At 45.3% G+C, this 18,275-nt stretch overlaps 1 protein-coding gene and 1 gene segment (V, D, J or C); both read right to left on the minus strand.

Moving 5' to 3' along the window:
- Window positions 1–26: 26 nt before the first annotated feature.
- LOC137356894 (immunoglobulin lambda-1 light chain-like) lies at window positions 27–13,577 on the minus strand. The gene is made up of 4 exons (XM_068022733.1): window positions 13,521–13,577; window positions 6,501–6,621; window positions 2,107–2,439; window positions 27–355 (listed from the first exon to the last, which is right to left on the minus strand). The coding sequence occupies exons 1-4, from the start codon at window positions 13,575–13,577 to the stop codon at window positions 27–29; spliced, it is 840 nt and encodes a 279-aa protein (XP_067878834.1).
- Window positions 13,578–17,272: 3,695 nt separating this feature from the next.
- On the minus strand, window positions 17,273–17,944 carry LOC137356895 (immunoglobulin lambda variable 5-39-like). The segment is given in 2 exon segments: window positions 17,273–17,667; window positions 17,830–17,944. Coding segments are annotated over 2 exon segments (444 nt in total).
- Window positions 17,945–18,275: the final 331 nt, after the last annotated feature.

An 18,275-nucleotide genomic window follows, 5' to 3' on the forward strand; every position in this document is an offset into this window, starting at 1 on the left:
AAACTCTAAGCCCCAGCTGCCCCCTCTCAGTCGGAACAAGCGGTGGAGCTGATGGTTTTGAGGAGAGGTGAGCTCAGAGAGCCGTGATCCACACTGCAGGTATAGCTGGAGCCCTTATTCCAGGCAGTGGCGGGGACTCTCAGGTAACTGCTCAGGCTGTAGGTTTGATCACTGTCCGTGGACACAGTGCCTGTGGTCACCCCGCTGTCTGTCTCTTTATCATCCACTCTCCAGAGAACCCGCACGAAACCCGGCTTAAAGCGGCTCACCAGGCAGGACAGAGTAGCCCATCCCGAGTCTATTTCTTCTGAGGAAGGAGGGAGCAGGAGAACTGATGGTTTCCGATCCTCACTACCTGTGTGTGAGAGACAGGGTGGAAGAAAGGAATCTCACTGTTAGTATCAATCATTTTTTCTAAAAGGCACATCCAGAATTAGTAACACATACTATAATTTAAAACAAACATTTAACTTGACTTCAGACTTAGGTAGAGACAGTAAATAATATAATAGCCTGAGTGTTTCCAGCACTCGATTTCAGATTTCCAGCATCTGCAGGATTTTGCTTTGATTGGATTAAAATTAAATATTTAGTCCAATCTTAACTCCCTGTCAATTGAGAGCTGGACTTGTACATGGATTCGAGACATTCAATATAAATTAATTAACTGAATATTAAATACAACAGACAATATCGAATTGTTTAAAATTCAGGGGCAGATTAAAATCAAAAGTTTAAAATTTGAGGAAGTTTCACATTTCGGATAGGCTGTACTGGAGGTCTTATGGAGGTGCTCGGAGTATGTATTGGGAGTAACTCAACCTCCCAGATCCACACTCAGAGTTCGGTGATCACCTCACCAGGAAAAATTCTTTATTTGTTAAAAAAAAAGTTTTAAAAGTAATAAAGTTCGGGGCGGTTTCCATTTAGAAAGTAGGTTAGACACTTCACATGAACGAACGACAGTCGGAAGGAGGGGGCTGGGAAGGGAGACGGGGGCTGGGGGGTAGAGAGACCGGGTGCGTTAGGAACAGACAAGATGGGGGGAGAAGGCGCAGAATGAGGCCATTCGGTCCATCGAGTCCCTGCCGCAGCCTAACCCCACTTCCCAACTTTGGGAGTCTTTTTTTGAGGTGGGGGAGGGGGTGCTAGTGTCAAACTCGACCCCCTTTGAGTGTGAGTAAAATTCCTGTTTGTAAATCTTCCAGCAACACCCGGGGCAGGCTCGCTATTTATACAACAGTGCAGCGAATAGACGGAGAAGTCCACATCTGCACACTGCAGACCTGGCCGAACAGACTCCAGGGGCTGAATGGCCTTTCTCCCCTGTTCGTTCTGCATTTTTTTTTTGCCAATGGAGTTTTTCCTCGGTTCTGAGGAAAGGTCAGTGACCCGAAACTGTTCACCGTTTCTCCCTCTCTCTCCGCAGAGGCTGCCCAGACCTGCTGAGTATTTCCAGCATCTTCTGTTTTTTTATTTCAGATTTCCAGCATCCGCAATTGTTTTGCTGCTATTTTAGTGTTTATTTTTCTACCCTCCAGAATCCAAATTCCCAGCACTGAATCAGTGGACAGAAAAATAAAAATCTGACCCAATTTCTTTTCACCGTTATCAGGGCAGATCCGATTCTGCAACAATAAATGAATAAATAATTGAAACAATATGAATGATAGGATGAGGGAATTACTTACTCCGTAAACTCAGGGCGGTCCCAGGTCCGAAGGTAAACACAGTGCAGTGTTTTAATGGGACGGATCAACTAAAACCCAGGCTGGGAAGAAAGAGGGGAAAATATTAATAATCTGTCCTTTATCACATTCCCTTTCACATTCTGCCTTTCACTGGGGCCGGAATGCTGAGAGTCTGGAGAAAGATTTTCACATATCAGTGAGGAAACCCTGAGAATATCAGTGTTTACCTACCCAGCTAATAGTCCAAATATTGGGGAAAATCCAAATAAACCCATGGAATTCCAGTGAGATTTTCCACAAGTTACATAAGGAATATTTCTGAAGCTCATTACACAGTCTCAGGCAGGAATATTTCAGTAGCTGTTGGAATTCTGAGTGGTTCTGTTGGTGCAGTTTTTGTATTGCCCTGTCTCACTGTGTATATAGCCTGCTGAGGTATCCGCGGCAGCACAGTAATAGACGGCGGAGTCTCCCGGTTCCAAGCTGCCGATGGTCAGAATGTGACTGTTACTGGAGGTGTCTCTGGAAGGTTTAAAACGGTCCGTGAAGCCGGTGCCTCGATAGATGCTACCACTTGTAGAGTGGGCTAACACCCACACCGGAGCCTCCCCGGGTCTCTGTCGGTACCAGTACATGTAGTAACTGCCCACGTTGCCGTTCTGCATCGCACACTTTAACTCGGAGGTCTCACCGGCGGAGACTGGGTCTGAAATTGGGGTCTGATTGAGGACAGGAACCGCCAGGACACCTTCAACACAAAACACAAGAGAGAGAAAAAAAACACATTCAGTTTATTGGAGCAAAAAAACACACTGATAAATAAACAGGCCGGGCTACCAAATCCCTTTGCTTCCTAATCTAATGGTTTAAAAATGAATAATTGAGTAACGTTCTGTTAACATAAGTCTCTCACCTGTTAAATGGAGTAGCAGGGTCCCCAGGAGATACATTACTGCAGCCATTCCCTCCGGGGGGGAAAAAAACCCGTGAAGAATTAGAGAGCAGGGTTTTACTGTAATTCCAGAAAGTGGATCCAGTTACAGTGCCGGACAAGGTGAGACCAGTATCTATTATATGAACCTGTATGCAAATACAGGGAGGGTTGAGAGGAGCAGGGGCGGCGGGGGGGTGGGGGGGGTGGTGGGGTGGTGGACCAGACCAGATTTTTTTTATTGAGCCTCTATTGGTCCCCAATTAAACATTTCCATGTATTTATTTCCACCGAGTTGAGGGTTAATTCACAATAATTTCTGATTTTAACCCCCCCCCCTTCTCATGTCAAGAGTGTGAGATTTAAAAGAACAACTGTAGAAATTGCACATTTTATCCCAGATGGGCAAAGACAAAAGCCCTTCAGAATCCAGTGCCTTGAATTCATCCAGAACAAGTTTAACCCAGCGATCGTTAAGGATTTGTTTTTTTTTTATATTTGGGTCTGCAATGTGTACTTAAACACATATCTTTATATCCAACACGCTGGTGTTTGCAACAAAGCAGTTCATTGGAAGGATTGGAATGGAAGAGATTGACTGGACTGCTTCTCTCAGCTGCTCTTTTTTCCTATCCGCCACTGTACAAGTGCACTGCTTGTCCTGGCGTTTGAGCCGAGTGTAGGGTCAAAACACTCGTTTCTCACTCAGGCCGACGTTCAGAAACAGCCAGAATCAACTCCAATATCCGTTTTAATTGGTAATGCAACGAGGAGTGAGATTCTGACCGGGCAAGCTGACTGCTCGGCTAGTTTCTGTGTTGTGTCCGGATCCTGTGTTAAGTCCAGTTTCAATGAAATGTGTTTTCCTGCTGCAACAGTTCCTGCCCTGACTTTTTTTTGTTGCAACTAAACCACATGTATCGGAACCTCAGTCCCAGGAATACATTTGTTTTAACATTCCATTTCAGATGTTTTATGTCAATCACTCGATGCCAAGGGAAAACTTGCAACAAGTAGCTGGTGAGAGGAGTTAGTTTCTTTAAAATGAATATTTTCTATCTTTATTTTAAATTCACTTCATGGGATATGGGCATCACTTGGCCCTGCCCGCATTTATTGCCCATCCCTCATTGCCGTTGAGAAGGTGGTGGTGGAGCCGCCTTCTTGAACTGCTGCAGTGCAGTGGTTTTTTACAACAGAACGTCCATTTCTGAGGGCAGTTAAGAGTCAACCACATTGCCGTGGGTCTGGAGTCACATGTAGGCCAGACGAAGTGAGGACGGCAGATTTCCTTCCCTAAAAGGACATTTGTGAACCAGATGGTTTTTTGTTAATGAACATTCAATGGTAGTTTTATGGTCACCATTACTGAGACTAGGTTTCAATTCCAATTTTTAAAAATTAATTAGTTGAATTTAAATTCCATGGTGGGATTTGAACACGTGTCTCCAGAGCATTATCCTGGGCCTCTGGATTAGTAATATCTAGTGACATTACTACTACGCCACCTTGTGATGGATCAATATTAATTCTAGAAATGTGATAGGATTTGAGCCAGTGAAAGGGGGAAGGTGGGAAGAAGAACAGCAGGGAAGGTCTGTGACAGGGGTGGAGGGCAGGAGAGATTAAATGACAAAAAGGGTTTCAAGGTGCAAAGCCAAAGGGAGTGGTAATGAAAGATGTGTCTGGACGAGGTGTGAATGACAGGTACTGAACACAAGGTAAAGGAAATAAGAGGTAAACAAGAGAGATAAAATAACAAATCAGCAAACAAAAAGGGAAACAAAAATGAGGGCAGGGGGGTTACAAACTAAAATTGTAGAATTCAGTGTTGAGTCCGGAAGACTGTAGACTGCCCAGTCGAAAGATGAGGTGCTGTTCCTGGAGTTAGTCTCCTAATACTGACATGTTCAGTCAAGTCAGTGTCGACTAGCTGCCTCCTAGACAGAGAATTTGACTCCTCCCCAATTAAAAATCCGTTTCTGATTGGTCTCCACAGCAGAAACAGACCCACCTCCCTCCCCTCCCACCAGGCAGATTCTCTGGGTCATTTTCAACTAAACCTAACCTGCATTACTATAGAGACCTCAGGATGTCCTAAAGACAGACAAATAAACACCTGTTTTGAAGTCTGGTCATTGTAACATCATAACCCAATGCAGAATGGAAATAAATATTTGGAAATGATCAATCAGGGACAATTATATTTTTAATAAAGTGTTTTCCCCTGCTCCCCTTGAACCCCTCCCTGTATTTGCATATTGACTAATACATAGATACTTGTATTCTCCGGGTTCCCGGAGTTACAGTAATCTTGTTGAAGTGAAAGCACAATTGCTAAATGTGTGAGAAGCTGAACTCAGCTTTGCTCGTGTAGTTGAATAGAGGGTGCACATATGTAGTTAAATGGAGTCATCCACGTATGTAGTTAAATGGAGTCATCCACGTATGTAGTTAAATGGAGTCATCCACGTATGTAGTTAAATGGAGAGTGCCAGTGTGCAGTAAAATGGGGTTGTGCACATGTCTAATGGAAAGCAGTTCAGCACCTCTAGGTTCATAGAATCTCTCACTTTGCACAGCAGATGTCACATGGCTGCAGCTTTGCCCAGGGAGCCTACCCGGTTCACACAGGATAGGCCAGGTGTTAAAGCAAGAGCATTTGGTGCTGCCTATTGAAGCTTGCACAGCGGTTAAAGGAAAATACAATTAAAGCTCACAAGATGGGAATCTTGTAAAGTGTCAGCCATGGCCTCGTGGGTTCAAGTCCCAATCCAGAGACTTGAGCACAAAAAACAGTCTCACATTCCCCGTGTAGTACTGAGGGAGCGCTGCACTGTCGGAGGGTCAGTACTAAGAGAGTGCGGCACTGTCGGAGGGTCAGTACTGAGGGAGTGCTGCACTGTCGGAGGATCAGTACTGAGGGAGTGCTGCACTGTCAGAGGGTCAATACTGAGAGAGTGCTGCACTGTCAGAGGGTCAGTACTGAGGGAGTGCTGCACTGTCTGAGGTGCTATCTTCACAAGTCCCCCTCAGGTGGACATTATCGATCCCATGACTCTATTTGAAGGAGAGCAGGTGCCCTGGACAATATATATTCCAACATTAACACCTAAAACTGTAACTGGTCATTATCACATTGCTATTTGTGGGAGCTTGCTGTGTAAATGACTGTCAGATTTCCTGCATTTCAACAGTGACTACATTTCAAAACACACTTCAAAAGTACGTCATTAGATGTAAACCACTTTGGGGCAGCCTAGTGATCAGACCACTCTGTCTCTCCATCTGTCTATCTGTCTATGTATCTGACCACTCATCTATTTATCTATCTGTCCATATCTATCTATCTATCTATCTATCTATCTATCCATCTATCTATCTATCTATCTATCTATCTATCTATCTATCTGTCTGTCTATCTATCTATCTATCTATCTTTCTATCCATCTCGGAGGGTGTAGTTCCAGACCGGTAAGTTTAAAAAACTTACTTCGGGGATTCTCGCACCAGGCTCGGAGGGCGGAGTTAACCTCGGGAATTTTCGGAGCAAACTCGGAGATTCTCGGTCAGACTCGGAGGCCGGAATTAATCTCGGGGATTCTCGGACAGAGTCGGAGGGCGTGGTTAACCTCGGCGATTCTCGGACAGACTCGGCGGGCGGAGTTCATGTCGATGGGCCGAAGGGCCTGTTTCAGTGCTGTATCTCTAAATAAAAATAAAAAAATAAAAAATAAAATAATATTTATAGTAGAAATCTAGCACTAGGGACCATGTAGTTAATTATAACAATTTAGTAAGGATTTAATAAGTATTTATTTTATATTAATTAACTAATTAGTGATAGAAATGTCAGTTAAAGGGGTGAAGTGCTTCACCTGTGAGATGTGGGAAGTCCGTGACACTTCCAGTATTCCGGGCGACTCCGCCTGCAGGAAGTTTACCCAGTTGCAGCTCCTCACAGACCACATGGATCGGTTGGTGCGGCAACTGGATGCACTTCGGAGCATGCAGGTGGCAGAGAGCATCATAGACAGGAGTTTTAGAGAAGTGGTTACACCCAATGTGCAGGCAGATAGATGGGAGACCGCTAGAAGTGGCAGGCAGTCAGTGCAGGAATCCCCTGTGGCTATCCCCCCTCGCTACACCATTTTGGATACGGTTGGGGGGGATGGCCTATCAGGGGAAAACAACAGCAGCAGCCAGAGCAGTGGCACCACAGCTATCACTGTTGTTCAGCAGGGAGGGACAAAGCGCAAAGAACAATAGTTATCGGGGACTCTATAGTCAGGGGCACAGATAGGCGCGAATGTGGACGTGAAAGAGACTCCAGGATGGTATGTTGCCTCCCTGGTGCCAGGGACAAGGATGTCTCTGAATGGACAGGGGGCATTCTGAAGGGCGAGGATGCACAGCCAGAGGTTGTGGTACACATCGGTACCAATGACAGAGGCAGGAAGAGTGATGAGGTCCTGCAGGGGGAGTTTAGGGAGTTAGGTAGAAAGTTAAAAAAACAGGACCTCTAGGGTTGTAATCTCTGGATTAGTCCCTGTGCCACGTGCCAGTGAGGCTAGAAATAGGAAGATACTGCAGCTAAACACGTGGCTGAGCAGCTGGTGTAGAAGGGAGGGTTTCAGATATCTGGACCATTGGGCTCTCTTCAGGGACAGATGGGACCTGTACAAGAAGGACGGGTTGCATCTAAACTGGAGGGGCGCTAATATCCTGGCTGCAAAGTTTGCTAAGGAGAATATCACAGCTGTACTGCGGGAGGACACCTCAGAGAGGTCATGCAGCGAGGCAATATGGGTGGAGCTCAGGAATAGGAAGGGTGCAGTCACGATGTTGGGGGTTTACTACAGGCCTCCCAACAGCCAGCGGGAGGTAGAGGACAAGATATGTAGACAGATTTTGGAAAGATGTAAAGGTAACAGGGTTGTGGTGGTGGGTGATTTTAACTTCCCCTATATTGACTGGGACTCACTTAGTGCTAGGGGCTTGGATGGGGCATAATTTGTGAGGAGCATCCAGGAGGGCTTCTTGAAGCTGTATGCAGACAGTCCAACTAGGGATAGGGCCATTCTGGACCTGGTATTGGGGAATGAGCCCGGCCAGGTGGTCGAAGTTTCAGTGGGGGAACATTTCGGGAGCAGTGACCATAATTCTATAAGTTTTAAGGTAGTTGTGGATAAGGATAAGAGTAGTCCTCGGGTGAAGGTGCTAAATTGGGGGAAGGCTAATTATAACAATATTAGGCAGGAATTGAAGAATTTAGATTGGGGGCGGCAGTTTGAGGGTAAATCAACATCTGACATGTGGGAGTCTTTCAAACGTCAGCTGATTAGAATCCAGGACCAGCATGTTCCTGTGAGGAAGAAAGACAAGTTTGGCATGTTTCGGGAAATTTGGATAACACTGGATATTGTGAGCCTAGTCAAAAAGAAAAAGGAAGCATTTGTGAGGGCTGGAAGGCTAGGAACAGACGAAGCACTTGAGGAACATAAAGACAGTGGGAAGGAACTTAAGCAAGGAGATAGGAGGGCTAAAAGGGGTCATAAAAGGTCATTGGCAAACAGGATTAAGGAGAATCCCAAGGCTTTGTATACATATATAAAGAGCAAGAGGGTAACCAGGGAAAGGGTTGGCCCACTCAAGGATAGAGATGGGAATCTATGTGTGGAGCCAGAGGAAGTGGGCGAGGTGCTAAATGAGTACTTTGCATCAGTATTCACCAAAGAGAAGGACTTGGTGGATGATGAGCCTAGGGAAGGGAGTGCAGATAGTCTCAGTCATCTCATTGTTAAAAAGGAGGAGGTGTTGGGTGTTTTGCAAAGCATTAAGGTAGATAAGTCCCCAGGGCCTGATGGGATCTACCCTAGAATACTGAGGGAGGCAAGGGAAGAAATTGATGGTTTCTTGTCAGAAATCTTTGCATCATTTTTGGCTACAGGTGAGGCCCCAGAGGACTGGAGAATAGCCAATGCTGTTCCTTTGTTTAAGAAGGGTGGCAAGGATAATCCAGGAAATTATAGGCCGGTGAGCCTTCCGTCAGTGGTAGGGAAACTATTAGAGAGGATTATTCGGGACAGGATTTACTCCCATTTGGAAACAAACGAACTTATTAGTGAGAGACAGCATGGCTTTGTAAAGTGGAGGTTGTGTCTTACTAATTTGAATGAGTTTTTTGAGGAAGTGACGAAGATGATTGATGAAGGAAGAGCAGTGGATGTTATCTATATGGACTTTATTAAAGCCTTTGAGAAGGTCCCGCATGGCAGACTGGTACAAAAGGTAATGTCACATGGGATCAGATGTGAGCTGGCAAGATGGATACAGAACTGGCTCGGTCATAGAAGACAGAGGGTATCAGTGGATGGGTGTTTTTCTGAATGGAGGGATGTGACTAGTGGTGTTCCGCAGGGATCAGTGCTGGGACCTTTGCTGTTTGTAGTATATATAAATGATTTGGAGGAAAATGTAGCTGGTCTGATTAGTAAGTTGGCGGACGACACAAAGGTTGGTGGAGTTGCGGATAATGATGAGGATTGTCAGAGGATACAGCTGGATATAGATCAGTTGGAGACTTGGGTGGAGAAATGGCAGATGGAGTTTAATCTGGACAAATGTGAGGTAATGCATTTTGAAAGGACTAATGCAGGTGGGAGGTATACAGTAAATGGCAGAACCCTTAGGAGTATTGACAGACAGAGAAATCTGGGCGTACAGGTCCACAGGTCACTGAGAGTGGCAACGCAGGTGGATAAGGTAGTCAGGAAGGCATACGGCATGCTTGCCATCATTGGTCGGGGCATAGAGTATAAAAATTGGCAAGTCATGTTGCAGCTGTACAGAACCTTAGTTAGGCCACACTTAGAATACTGCGTGCGATTCTGGTCGCCACACTACCAGAAGGACGTGGAGGCTTTGGAGAGGGTACAAAGGAGGTTTATCAGGATGTTGCCTGGTCTGGAGGGCATTAACTATGAGGAGAGGTTGGAAAAAGTCGGATTGTTTTCACTGGGACGACGGAGGTGGAGGGGCGACATGATAGAGGTTTACAAAGTTATGAGCGGCATGGACAGAGTGGATAGTCAGAAGCTTTTTCCCAGGGTGGAAGAGTCAGTTACTAGGGGACATAGGTTTAAGGTGCGAGGGGCAAAGTTTAGAGGGGATGTGCGAGGCAAGTTTTTGACACAGAGGGTGGTGAGTGCCTGGAACTTGCTGCCAGGGGAGGTGGTGGAAGCAGATACGATAGCGACGTTTAAGAGACATCTTGACAAATACATGAATAGGAAGGAAATAGAGGGATTTGGGCCCCGGAAGTGCAGAAGTTGTTAGTTTAGGCAGGCATCAAGATCGGTGCAGGCTTGGAGGGCCGAATGGCCTGTTCCTGTGTGGTACTGTTCTTTGTTCTTGTTCTTTGTTCTCTCTGTCTATCTGTCTATCTGTCTATCTATCTATCTGACTATCTATCTATCGATTAATCTAACTGTCCATATCTATCTATCTATGTATCTATCTATCTGTCTATCTATCCACCTGTCCATCTCTCTTGCTCTATCTATTTGTCTGTCTGTCCATCTCTATCTATCTGTCTGTCCATCTCTGTCTGTCTGTCTGTCTATCCCTCAGTACTGACCCTTTGACAGTGCGGCACTCCCTCAGTACTGACCCTTTGGGAACTGAATATTCCAGGGTATTTGACAGTTTGGAATGACAGGAAGCAAGGAAAAGGAGGTGGTGTAGTTCAGTTAATAAAGGATGAGATCAGTACAGTGGTGAGAAATGATCTTGTATCAGAAAATCAAGATGTGGAATCAGTTTGGGTGGAGATATGAAATAGCATAAATTCATACAGTAGCTGCACTGTAAGACAGAGTATAAATCAAGAAATAAGGGGGGCTTGTAAGGAAAATACTGCAGTAATCCTGGGTGATTTTAATCTTCATATAAATTGGAGTAATCAAACTGGTAAAGTTAGATAGAGGATGAGTTCATGGAGTGTACTCAGGACAGTTTCTTAGAACAATACATTCTGGAACCAATCCGGGAGCAGGATATTTTAGACCTGGTAATGTGCAAGGAGACGGAATTAATTAATGACCTCTTAGTAAAGGAAGAATAGAAAAGCAGAATATTATTTACATGGAGAGAGACTGCAGAATGCTGCAGTACAGAGGGATCTGGGTGTCCTTGTACATGGATCACAAAATGTTAACGTGCAGGTACAGCAAGTAATTAGGAAGAGAAATGGAATGTTTGTATTTATTGCAATAGGAATGGAGTATAAAAGTAGGGACATCTTGCTACAGCTGTACCGGGTATTGGTGAGACCGCACCTAGAATACTGCATGCAGTTTTGGTCTCCTTATTTAAGGAGGGATATACTTGCATTGGAAGCAGTTCAGAGAAGGTTCACTTGGCTGATTCCTGGGATGAAGGGATTGTCTGATAAGGAAAGGTTGAGCAGGTTGGGCCTGTTTGGAGTTTAGAAGAATGAGAGGTGATCTTATTGAAAAGTGTAACGTTCTGAAGGGGTTTGACGGGGTAGATACTGAGAGGATGTTTCCCCTCATGGGGGAATCTAGAACTAGGGGGAACAGTTACAGAATACGGGGTCTCCCATTTAAGACGGAGATGAGGAGGAATTTCTTCTCTGAGGGTCATTAATCTTTGGAATTCTCTTCCCCAGGGAGCAGTGGAGGCTGGGTCATTGAATATATTCAAGGCTGAGTTGGAGAGTTTTTTGATCTACAGGGGAGTTGAGGGTTATGGTGGGGGGCAGACAGGAAAGTGGAGATAAGGTCACAATCAGATCATCCATGATCTTATCGAATGGCAGAACAGTCTCGAGGGGCCGAATGGCCTTCTCCTGTTCTTATTTCTTATGCTTTTATGTTGAAGATATCGTACCTGCTGTATTCAATAGCTGTCCAGGTCTTTAAAGCCCAAAGTGGCCGTAACTGTTCCTATCTGTGCAGAGACCCCTTGGCAGTAATATAATATAATGAAAATGGCCTGGCTGAAACTCCCCGGGTCTGGATATCTCAGTACAGATCGGGGAAGGGGTGGTGGGAGTGCTGGAATCTGGGCCTTCCCAGCAAGTGTCCTGTAAGGGAACTGAATGACCTCAACGAAGGAACGAGTTCACAGAGGGAGATGAGGCTGATGTGATTGCAGTGTGTGCGAACAAGAGGAGGCCATTCAGCCCTTCGAGACTGCTGTACCATTCCATTAGATCATAGCTGGTCTGTACCTTAACCCCATATACCCTGCCTTAGCTCCATAGTCCTTGCTGCCCTTACCCAATAAAAATCTATCAACCACAATCTTTATAACTCCAATTTTTAATGAAGTGCATTTCTATAGCGTCTTTCACAACCTCAGGATGTTCCCAATGTGCTTCGCAGCCAATGAAATACCTTGAAAAGCAATATTGGGAAATGAAGAATGGGATGTAGAGCAGGAGGAGTTCAGTTCAGTTCTCCTGAGGGGCCCAGTCCAGATAATGGGTTGTTTTGTTGTAAATGTGTGACGTGTCCAAGAATGTAACCGTTTAACAGTGTTTCTCGGATTTCCGTCCTGTTTCTGTGTGTTTCAGAGCAGGGGAACTGGGCCCAGATGCTACTACTCTCTGCTGCTTATCAGACAGTGAACAGGGAGGTTTCGGTTCCTCCCCGGGGCTCCTCTCCCACCCCCTGCAGCGAGTGACCACACCACCTGCACCACATCACAAACAAGACAAAAACAGCATCGATTTGGGTATCAGGATCTAAAATAAGGCTTTCAGAACACCGCCCAGGTCCCCTGTGGTTGATGACGAGGGCCTGATCTGAGCTGCATTCAGTGCCATTCTCAGACCCAGTCTGGAACCTGGCTGTTCGGCCATGTGAATCATCAACATTGTAGATTTAACTGGACTGATAAACGTTTGATGGCCTTTAAGATACTCCTTAAAACCTACCTCTTTGACCGAGCTTTTGGTCACCTGCTCTAATATCTCCGAATGTGGCTCAGCATTAAACTTTGTTTGCTGACGCCCCTTGCGACGTTTTATTACATTAAAGGCGCCATATAAATGCAGATTGGTGGTTGTTTGCAGATGACAATTCGTTGAAGACCTTAATAACTAACCGACTGCAGGCCATGAAGTACATCAACTAAAGCCACAATTAAAACTCAAGGCTTCTGATGTAAGTACAATACTGAAGGAATACCGCACTGCCGGAGGGGCTATCTGTCACTTGGAATCTGCCCTCTGTTAAAGATACTGCAACCCCCATTTATAAAAGAGTTGGGGAGTTCTCCCCCACCCCCGTGTCTTGGCTGATATTTATCCTTCAATCAATATCACAAAAAAAGATCACCTGGGTCATTATCTCATTGTTATGTGTGTGGGATCATGCTGTGCACAAATTGTCTGCTGTGTTTCCTACATTGCAACATTTGACTAGACTTCAAAAAAAATACTTGGTTGGCTGTAAAGCGCTGTGGGACATTCTGAAGCTGTGAAAGGAGGCTCACTGTCACCTTCTCAGGGGGACAAATAGTGATGGACAATAAATGGCTGGTCTTACCAGAGATGCCCACATCTCGAGAATGAAGAAGTGCAGGTTCTGTCTCTCTGGACGCTGTGATGTCCCCTTGTAAAACATACTGAAACTAAATAGTTCTAAAAACATCTGCATAAATACAGCATCCTCAGACTCGAGATGAGGATTAAACCTACATTTAATACCTCTTTAAGTGCGTGGCCCCTTTAAGGTGTGCTGAGGGACTGGGCTTTTCCAGCACTCTCCGTCCATTTACTCTTTGAGGTGATGCAACCGATACTCTCTCCACAGCCGGGGGCTCAGTTAACAGCCCTTCCCTCTTATGGCCCCTAGTTCTGCTCTCACCCGCAAGTGGAAACGTCTCGCCTTATCGAGTCCTTTCATAACCTTAAAGGGCTCCATCAGGTCCTACCCTCCCTCCCTCTCAGTCTTCTCTTTTCAACCTATCCTGGTAGCCTATCTCAGTACTGGTACCATCCCAGCACATCTTTTCTTGCACCTTCTCCAGTGTCATTTTATAATATGGAGACGGGAACAGTGCACAGTAATTCCAAGTGTGGTCTAACTGAGGTTCCCTACAAGTTTGACTTAATGTATCTGCTTCTCAATTCTATCCCTCGAGAAATTAACCCCGGTGTTTGGATTGCTTTTTATATGGCCTTATTCAGCAGCATTGCTGCAGTTACTCTGTAACCCTCGATCCACAACCCTATTTAGACTCTTTCTTCCCCACCTCCCCCTCCCTCCAGGACTAGGTGACCTCATTCATCCTCCCAAAAAGTAGCACCTCACACTTATCCATACTGACCTTCATTTGCCAATTACACACCCATTCTGCATGTCACTTCATGTCCTGTCATTTGTGATGGACCTAATATTAACTGCAGCCTCCCCCAATTTGGAGTCATCAGCAAGCTCTCAAATTGTACCTGGGGCTAGTCTGTCCCGTGCCATCCCATCTCTCGGACCGGGATAGTGAGCAGTTCTCCCTGGGAGGGACGGTATTTTATTCCAAACAGAGGCTTTTCCTGTAAATCACATACAATGATGGTCTAGTATGGGAGAAACTACACTTTAGGATGGGAGGGTTGTTGAGAGTGTGCAGAGGAGGTTTACCGGAATGGTTCCAGGGATGGGGGAATTCTAGTTATAAGGTCAGCCTGGAGAAGCTGGGATTGTTTTCCTTGGAGCGAAGGAGATTGCAGGGAGATTTGATAGAGGTGGACAAGATTATGACAGATCTGGATAGAGTAGACAAGGAAAAACAGTTCCCATTAACTGATGGTACAAGGGCTAGGAGACACAGATTGAACGTTTTGGGCAAGAGATACAGGGCAGAGGGGGGTGGGGGGGATGTGAGGAAGAAATTATTTATTTTTAAATGCAGTGAGTGACAATGACCTGGAACTCACTGCCTACCAGAGTGGTGGAAGCGGGAGACAATGATTTCAGTAACACTTGAAGGAAATAAATTCGCAGGGGGCCACGGGGGAGTGGGACTGACTGGATTGCACTACGGGGAGCTGTCATGGATCCGAGGGGCCGAATAACCTCCTTCTGCGCCAGAAATAAAATCGAAGACGTTTAAAATAGTTAACTCTGCTTGAATATTTTTTATTAAATCTGCCCAAAAGAAAAATCCTCAAATCGCCAATATTCGTACAGTTAACCACTGACTTGCACCAATATCCACCTCAACTCACCCCCCCACCCCCACAAAAAATAACAGAGCAATTTGAATTCATGTCATCTTTATTAAAACAGCCACACACACAGAGATACACTTTTCAATTCTAACAAATGGTACTGCTGAGAGAAAGGAGAGAGGGAGCAGAACCCATCCAGCTCCCAATGGGAATGTACTCCCGGGATAGGTGTTCCTGATATTCACTGTCACTCACCTGCGCCCCCCAGTTAAAATTGGATCCAAAATTGGATCGTTAAACTGCGATTGAAGTGACTGTTTCAACATCGTTGGCCACATTTGCTACAGTGATTACATTGTAAAACAACAACAACAACATTCCACATATTGAATAATATTTCATCAGCAATAAATCAAACTCTAAACCCCAGTTGCCCCCTCTCAGTCGGAACAAGCGGTGGAGCTGATGGTTTTGAGGAGAGGTGAGCTCAGAGAGCCGTGGTCCACACTGCAGGTATAGCTGGAGCCCTTATTCCAGGCAGTGGCGGGGACTCTCAGGTAACTGCTCAGGCTGTAGGTTTGATCACTGTCCGTGGACACGGTGCCTGTGGTCACCCCGCTGTCTGTCTCTTTATCATCCACTCTCCAGAGAACCCGCACGAAACCCGGCTTAAAGCGGCTCACCAGGCAGGACAGAGTAGCCCATCCGGAGTCTATTTCTTCCGAGGAAGGAGGGAGCAGGAGAACTGATGGTTTCCGATCCTCACTACCTGTGTGTGTGAGAGACAGGGTGGAAGAAAGGAATCTCACTGTTAGTATCAATCATTTTTTCTAAAAGGCACATCCAGAATTAGTAACACATACTATAATTTAAAACAAACATTTAACTTGACTTCAGACTTAGGTAGAGACAGTAAATAATATAACAGCCTGAGTGTTTCCAGCACTCGATTTCAGATTTCCAGCATCTGCAGGATTTTGCTTTGATTGGATTAAAATTAAATATTTAGTCCAATCTTAACTCCCTGTCAATTGAGAGCTGGACTTGTACATGGATTCGAGACATTCAGATAAATTAATTAACTGAATATTAAATACAACAGACAATATCGAATTGTTTAAAATTCAGGGGCAGATTAAAATCAAAAGTTTAAAAATTGAGGAAGTTTCACATTTCGGATAGGCTGTACTGGAGGTCTTATGGAGGTGCTCGGAGTATGTATTGGGAGTAACTCAACCTCCCAGATCCACACTCAGAGTTCGGTGATCACCTCACCAGGAAAAATTCTTTATTTAAATAAAAAAGGTTTTAAAAGTAATAAAGTTCGGGGCGGTTTCCATTTAGAAAGTAGGTTAGACACTTCACATGAAGGAATGACAGCCGGAAGGAGGGGGCTGGGAAGGGAGACAGGGGGTCGGGGCTAATGGGACCGGGTGCATTAGGAACAGACAAGATGGGGGGGCGCAGAATGAGGCCATTCGGTCCATCGAGTCCGTGCCGCAGCCTAATCCACCTCCCAACTTTGGGAGTCTTTTTTTGAGGTGGGGGAGGGGGTGCTAGTGTCAAACTCGACCCCCTTTGAGTGTGAGTAAAATTCCTGTTTGTAAATCTTCCAGCAACACCCGGGGCAGGCTCGCTATTTATACAACAGTGCAGCGAATAGACGGAGAAGTCCACACCTGCACACTGCAGACCTGGCCGAACAGACTCGAGGGGCTGAATGGCCTTTCTCCCCTGTTCATTCTGCATTTTTTTTTGCCAATGGAGTTTTTCTTCGGTTCTGAGGAAAGGTCAGAGACCCGAAACTGTTCACCGTTTCTCCCTCTCTCTCCGCAGAGGCTGCCCAGACCTGCTGAGTATTTCCAGCATCTTCTGTTTTTTTATTTCAGATTTCCAGCATCCGCAATTGTTTTGCTGCTATTTTAGTGTTTATTTTTCTACCCTCCAGAATCCAAATTCCCAGCACTGAATCAGTGGACAGAAAAATAAAAATCTGACCCAATTTGTTTTCACCGTTATCAGGGCAGATCCGATTCTGCAACAATAAATGAATAAATAATTGAAACAATATGAATGATAGGATGAGGGAATTACTTACTCCGTAAACTCAGGGCGGTCCCAGGTCCGAAGGTAAACACAGTGCAGTGTTTTAATGGGACGGGTCACCTAAAACCCAGGCTGGGAAGAAAGAGGGGAAAATATTAATAATCTGTCCTTTATTACATTCCCTTTCACATTCTGCCTTTCACAGGGGCCGGAATGCTGAGAGTCTGGAGAAAGATTTTCACATATCAGTGAGGAAACCTTGAGAATATCAGTGTTTACCTACCCAGCTAATAGTCCAAATATTGGGGAAAATCCAAATAAACCCATGGAAACCCAGTGAGATTTTCCACAAGTTACATAAGGAATATTTCTGAAACTCATTTCACAGTCTCAGGCAGGAATATTTCAGTAGCTGTTGGAATTCTGAGTGGTTCTGTTGGTGCAGTTTTTGTATTGCCCTGTCTCACTGTGTATGTAGCCTGCTGAGGTATCCGCGGCAGCACAGTAATAGACGGCGGAGTCTCCCGGTTCCAAGCTGCCGATGGTCAGAATGTGACTGTTACTGGAGGTGTCTCTGGAAGGTTGAAAACGGTCCGTGAAGCCGGTGCCTCGATAGATGCTACCACTTGTAGAGTGGGCTAACATCCACACGGGAGCCTCCCCGGGTCTCTGTTGGAACCAGTACATGTGGTAACTGCCCACGTTGCCGTTCTGCATCGCACACTTTAACTCGGAAGTCTCACCGGCGGAGACTGGGTCTGAAATTGGGGTCTGATTGAGGACAAGAACCGCCAGGACACCTTCAACACAAAACACAAGAGAGAGAAAAACACATTCAGTTTATTGGAGCAAAAAAACACACTGATAAATAAACAGGCCGGGCTACCAAATCCCTTTGCTTCCTAATCTAATGGTTTACAAATGAATAATTGAGTAACGTTCTGTTAACATAAGTCTCTCACCTGTTAAATGGAGTAGCAGGGTCCCCAGGAGATACATTACTGCAGCCATTCCCTCCGGGGGGGAAAAAAACCCGTGAAGAATTAGAGAGCAGTGTTTTACTGTAATTCCAGAAAGTGGATCCAGTTACAGTGCCGGACAAGGTGAGACCAGTATCTATTATATGAACCTGTATGCAAATACAGGGAGGGTTGAGAGGAGCAGGGGCGGCGGGGGGGTGGGGGGGGGGGGGGTGGTGGACCAGACCAGATTTTTTTTATTGAGCCTCTATTGGTCCCCAATTAAACATTTCCATGTATTTATTTCCACCGAGTTGAGGGTTAATTCACAATAATTTCTGATTTTAACCCCCCCTTCTCATGTCATGAGTGTGAGATTTAAAAGAACAACTGTAGAAATTGCACATTTTATCCCAGATGGTCAAAGACAAAAGCCCTTCAGAATCCAG

This window comes from Heterodontus francisci, chromosome 46 (assembly GCF_036365525.1).
Source record: "Heterodontus francisci isolate sHetFra1 chromosome 46, sHetFra1.hap1, whole genome shotgun sequence".
NCBI lineage: Eukaryota > Metazoa > Chordata > Chondrichthyes > Heterodontiformes > Heterodontidae > Heterodontus > Heterodontus francisci.

What these genes read in the sequence shown, in the direction of transcription:
- LOC137356894 (XM_068022733.1), bottom strand. Translation starts at nt 13,577, where the DNA reads ATGGAGCCCTTTAAGGTTATGAAAGGACTCGATAAGGCGAGACGTTTC. An exon ending in GGACTTCCCACATCTCACAG is followed by an intron (nt 2,440 to 6,500) that starts GTGAAGCACTTC and finishes TTTGTGTTGAAG; the next exon opens with GTGTCCTGGCGGTTCCTGTC. An exon ending in CTCAGCAGGCTATATACACA is followed by an intron (nt 356 to 2,106) that starts GTGAGACAGGGC and finishes TCTCACACACAG; the next exon opens with GTAGTGAGGATCGGAAACCA.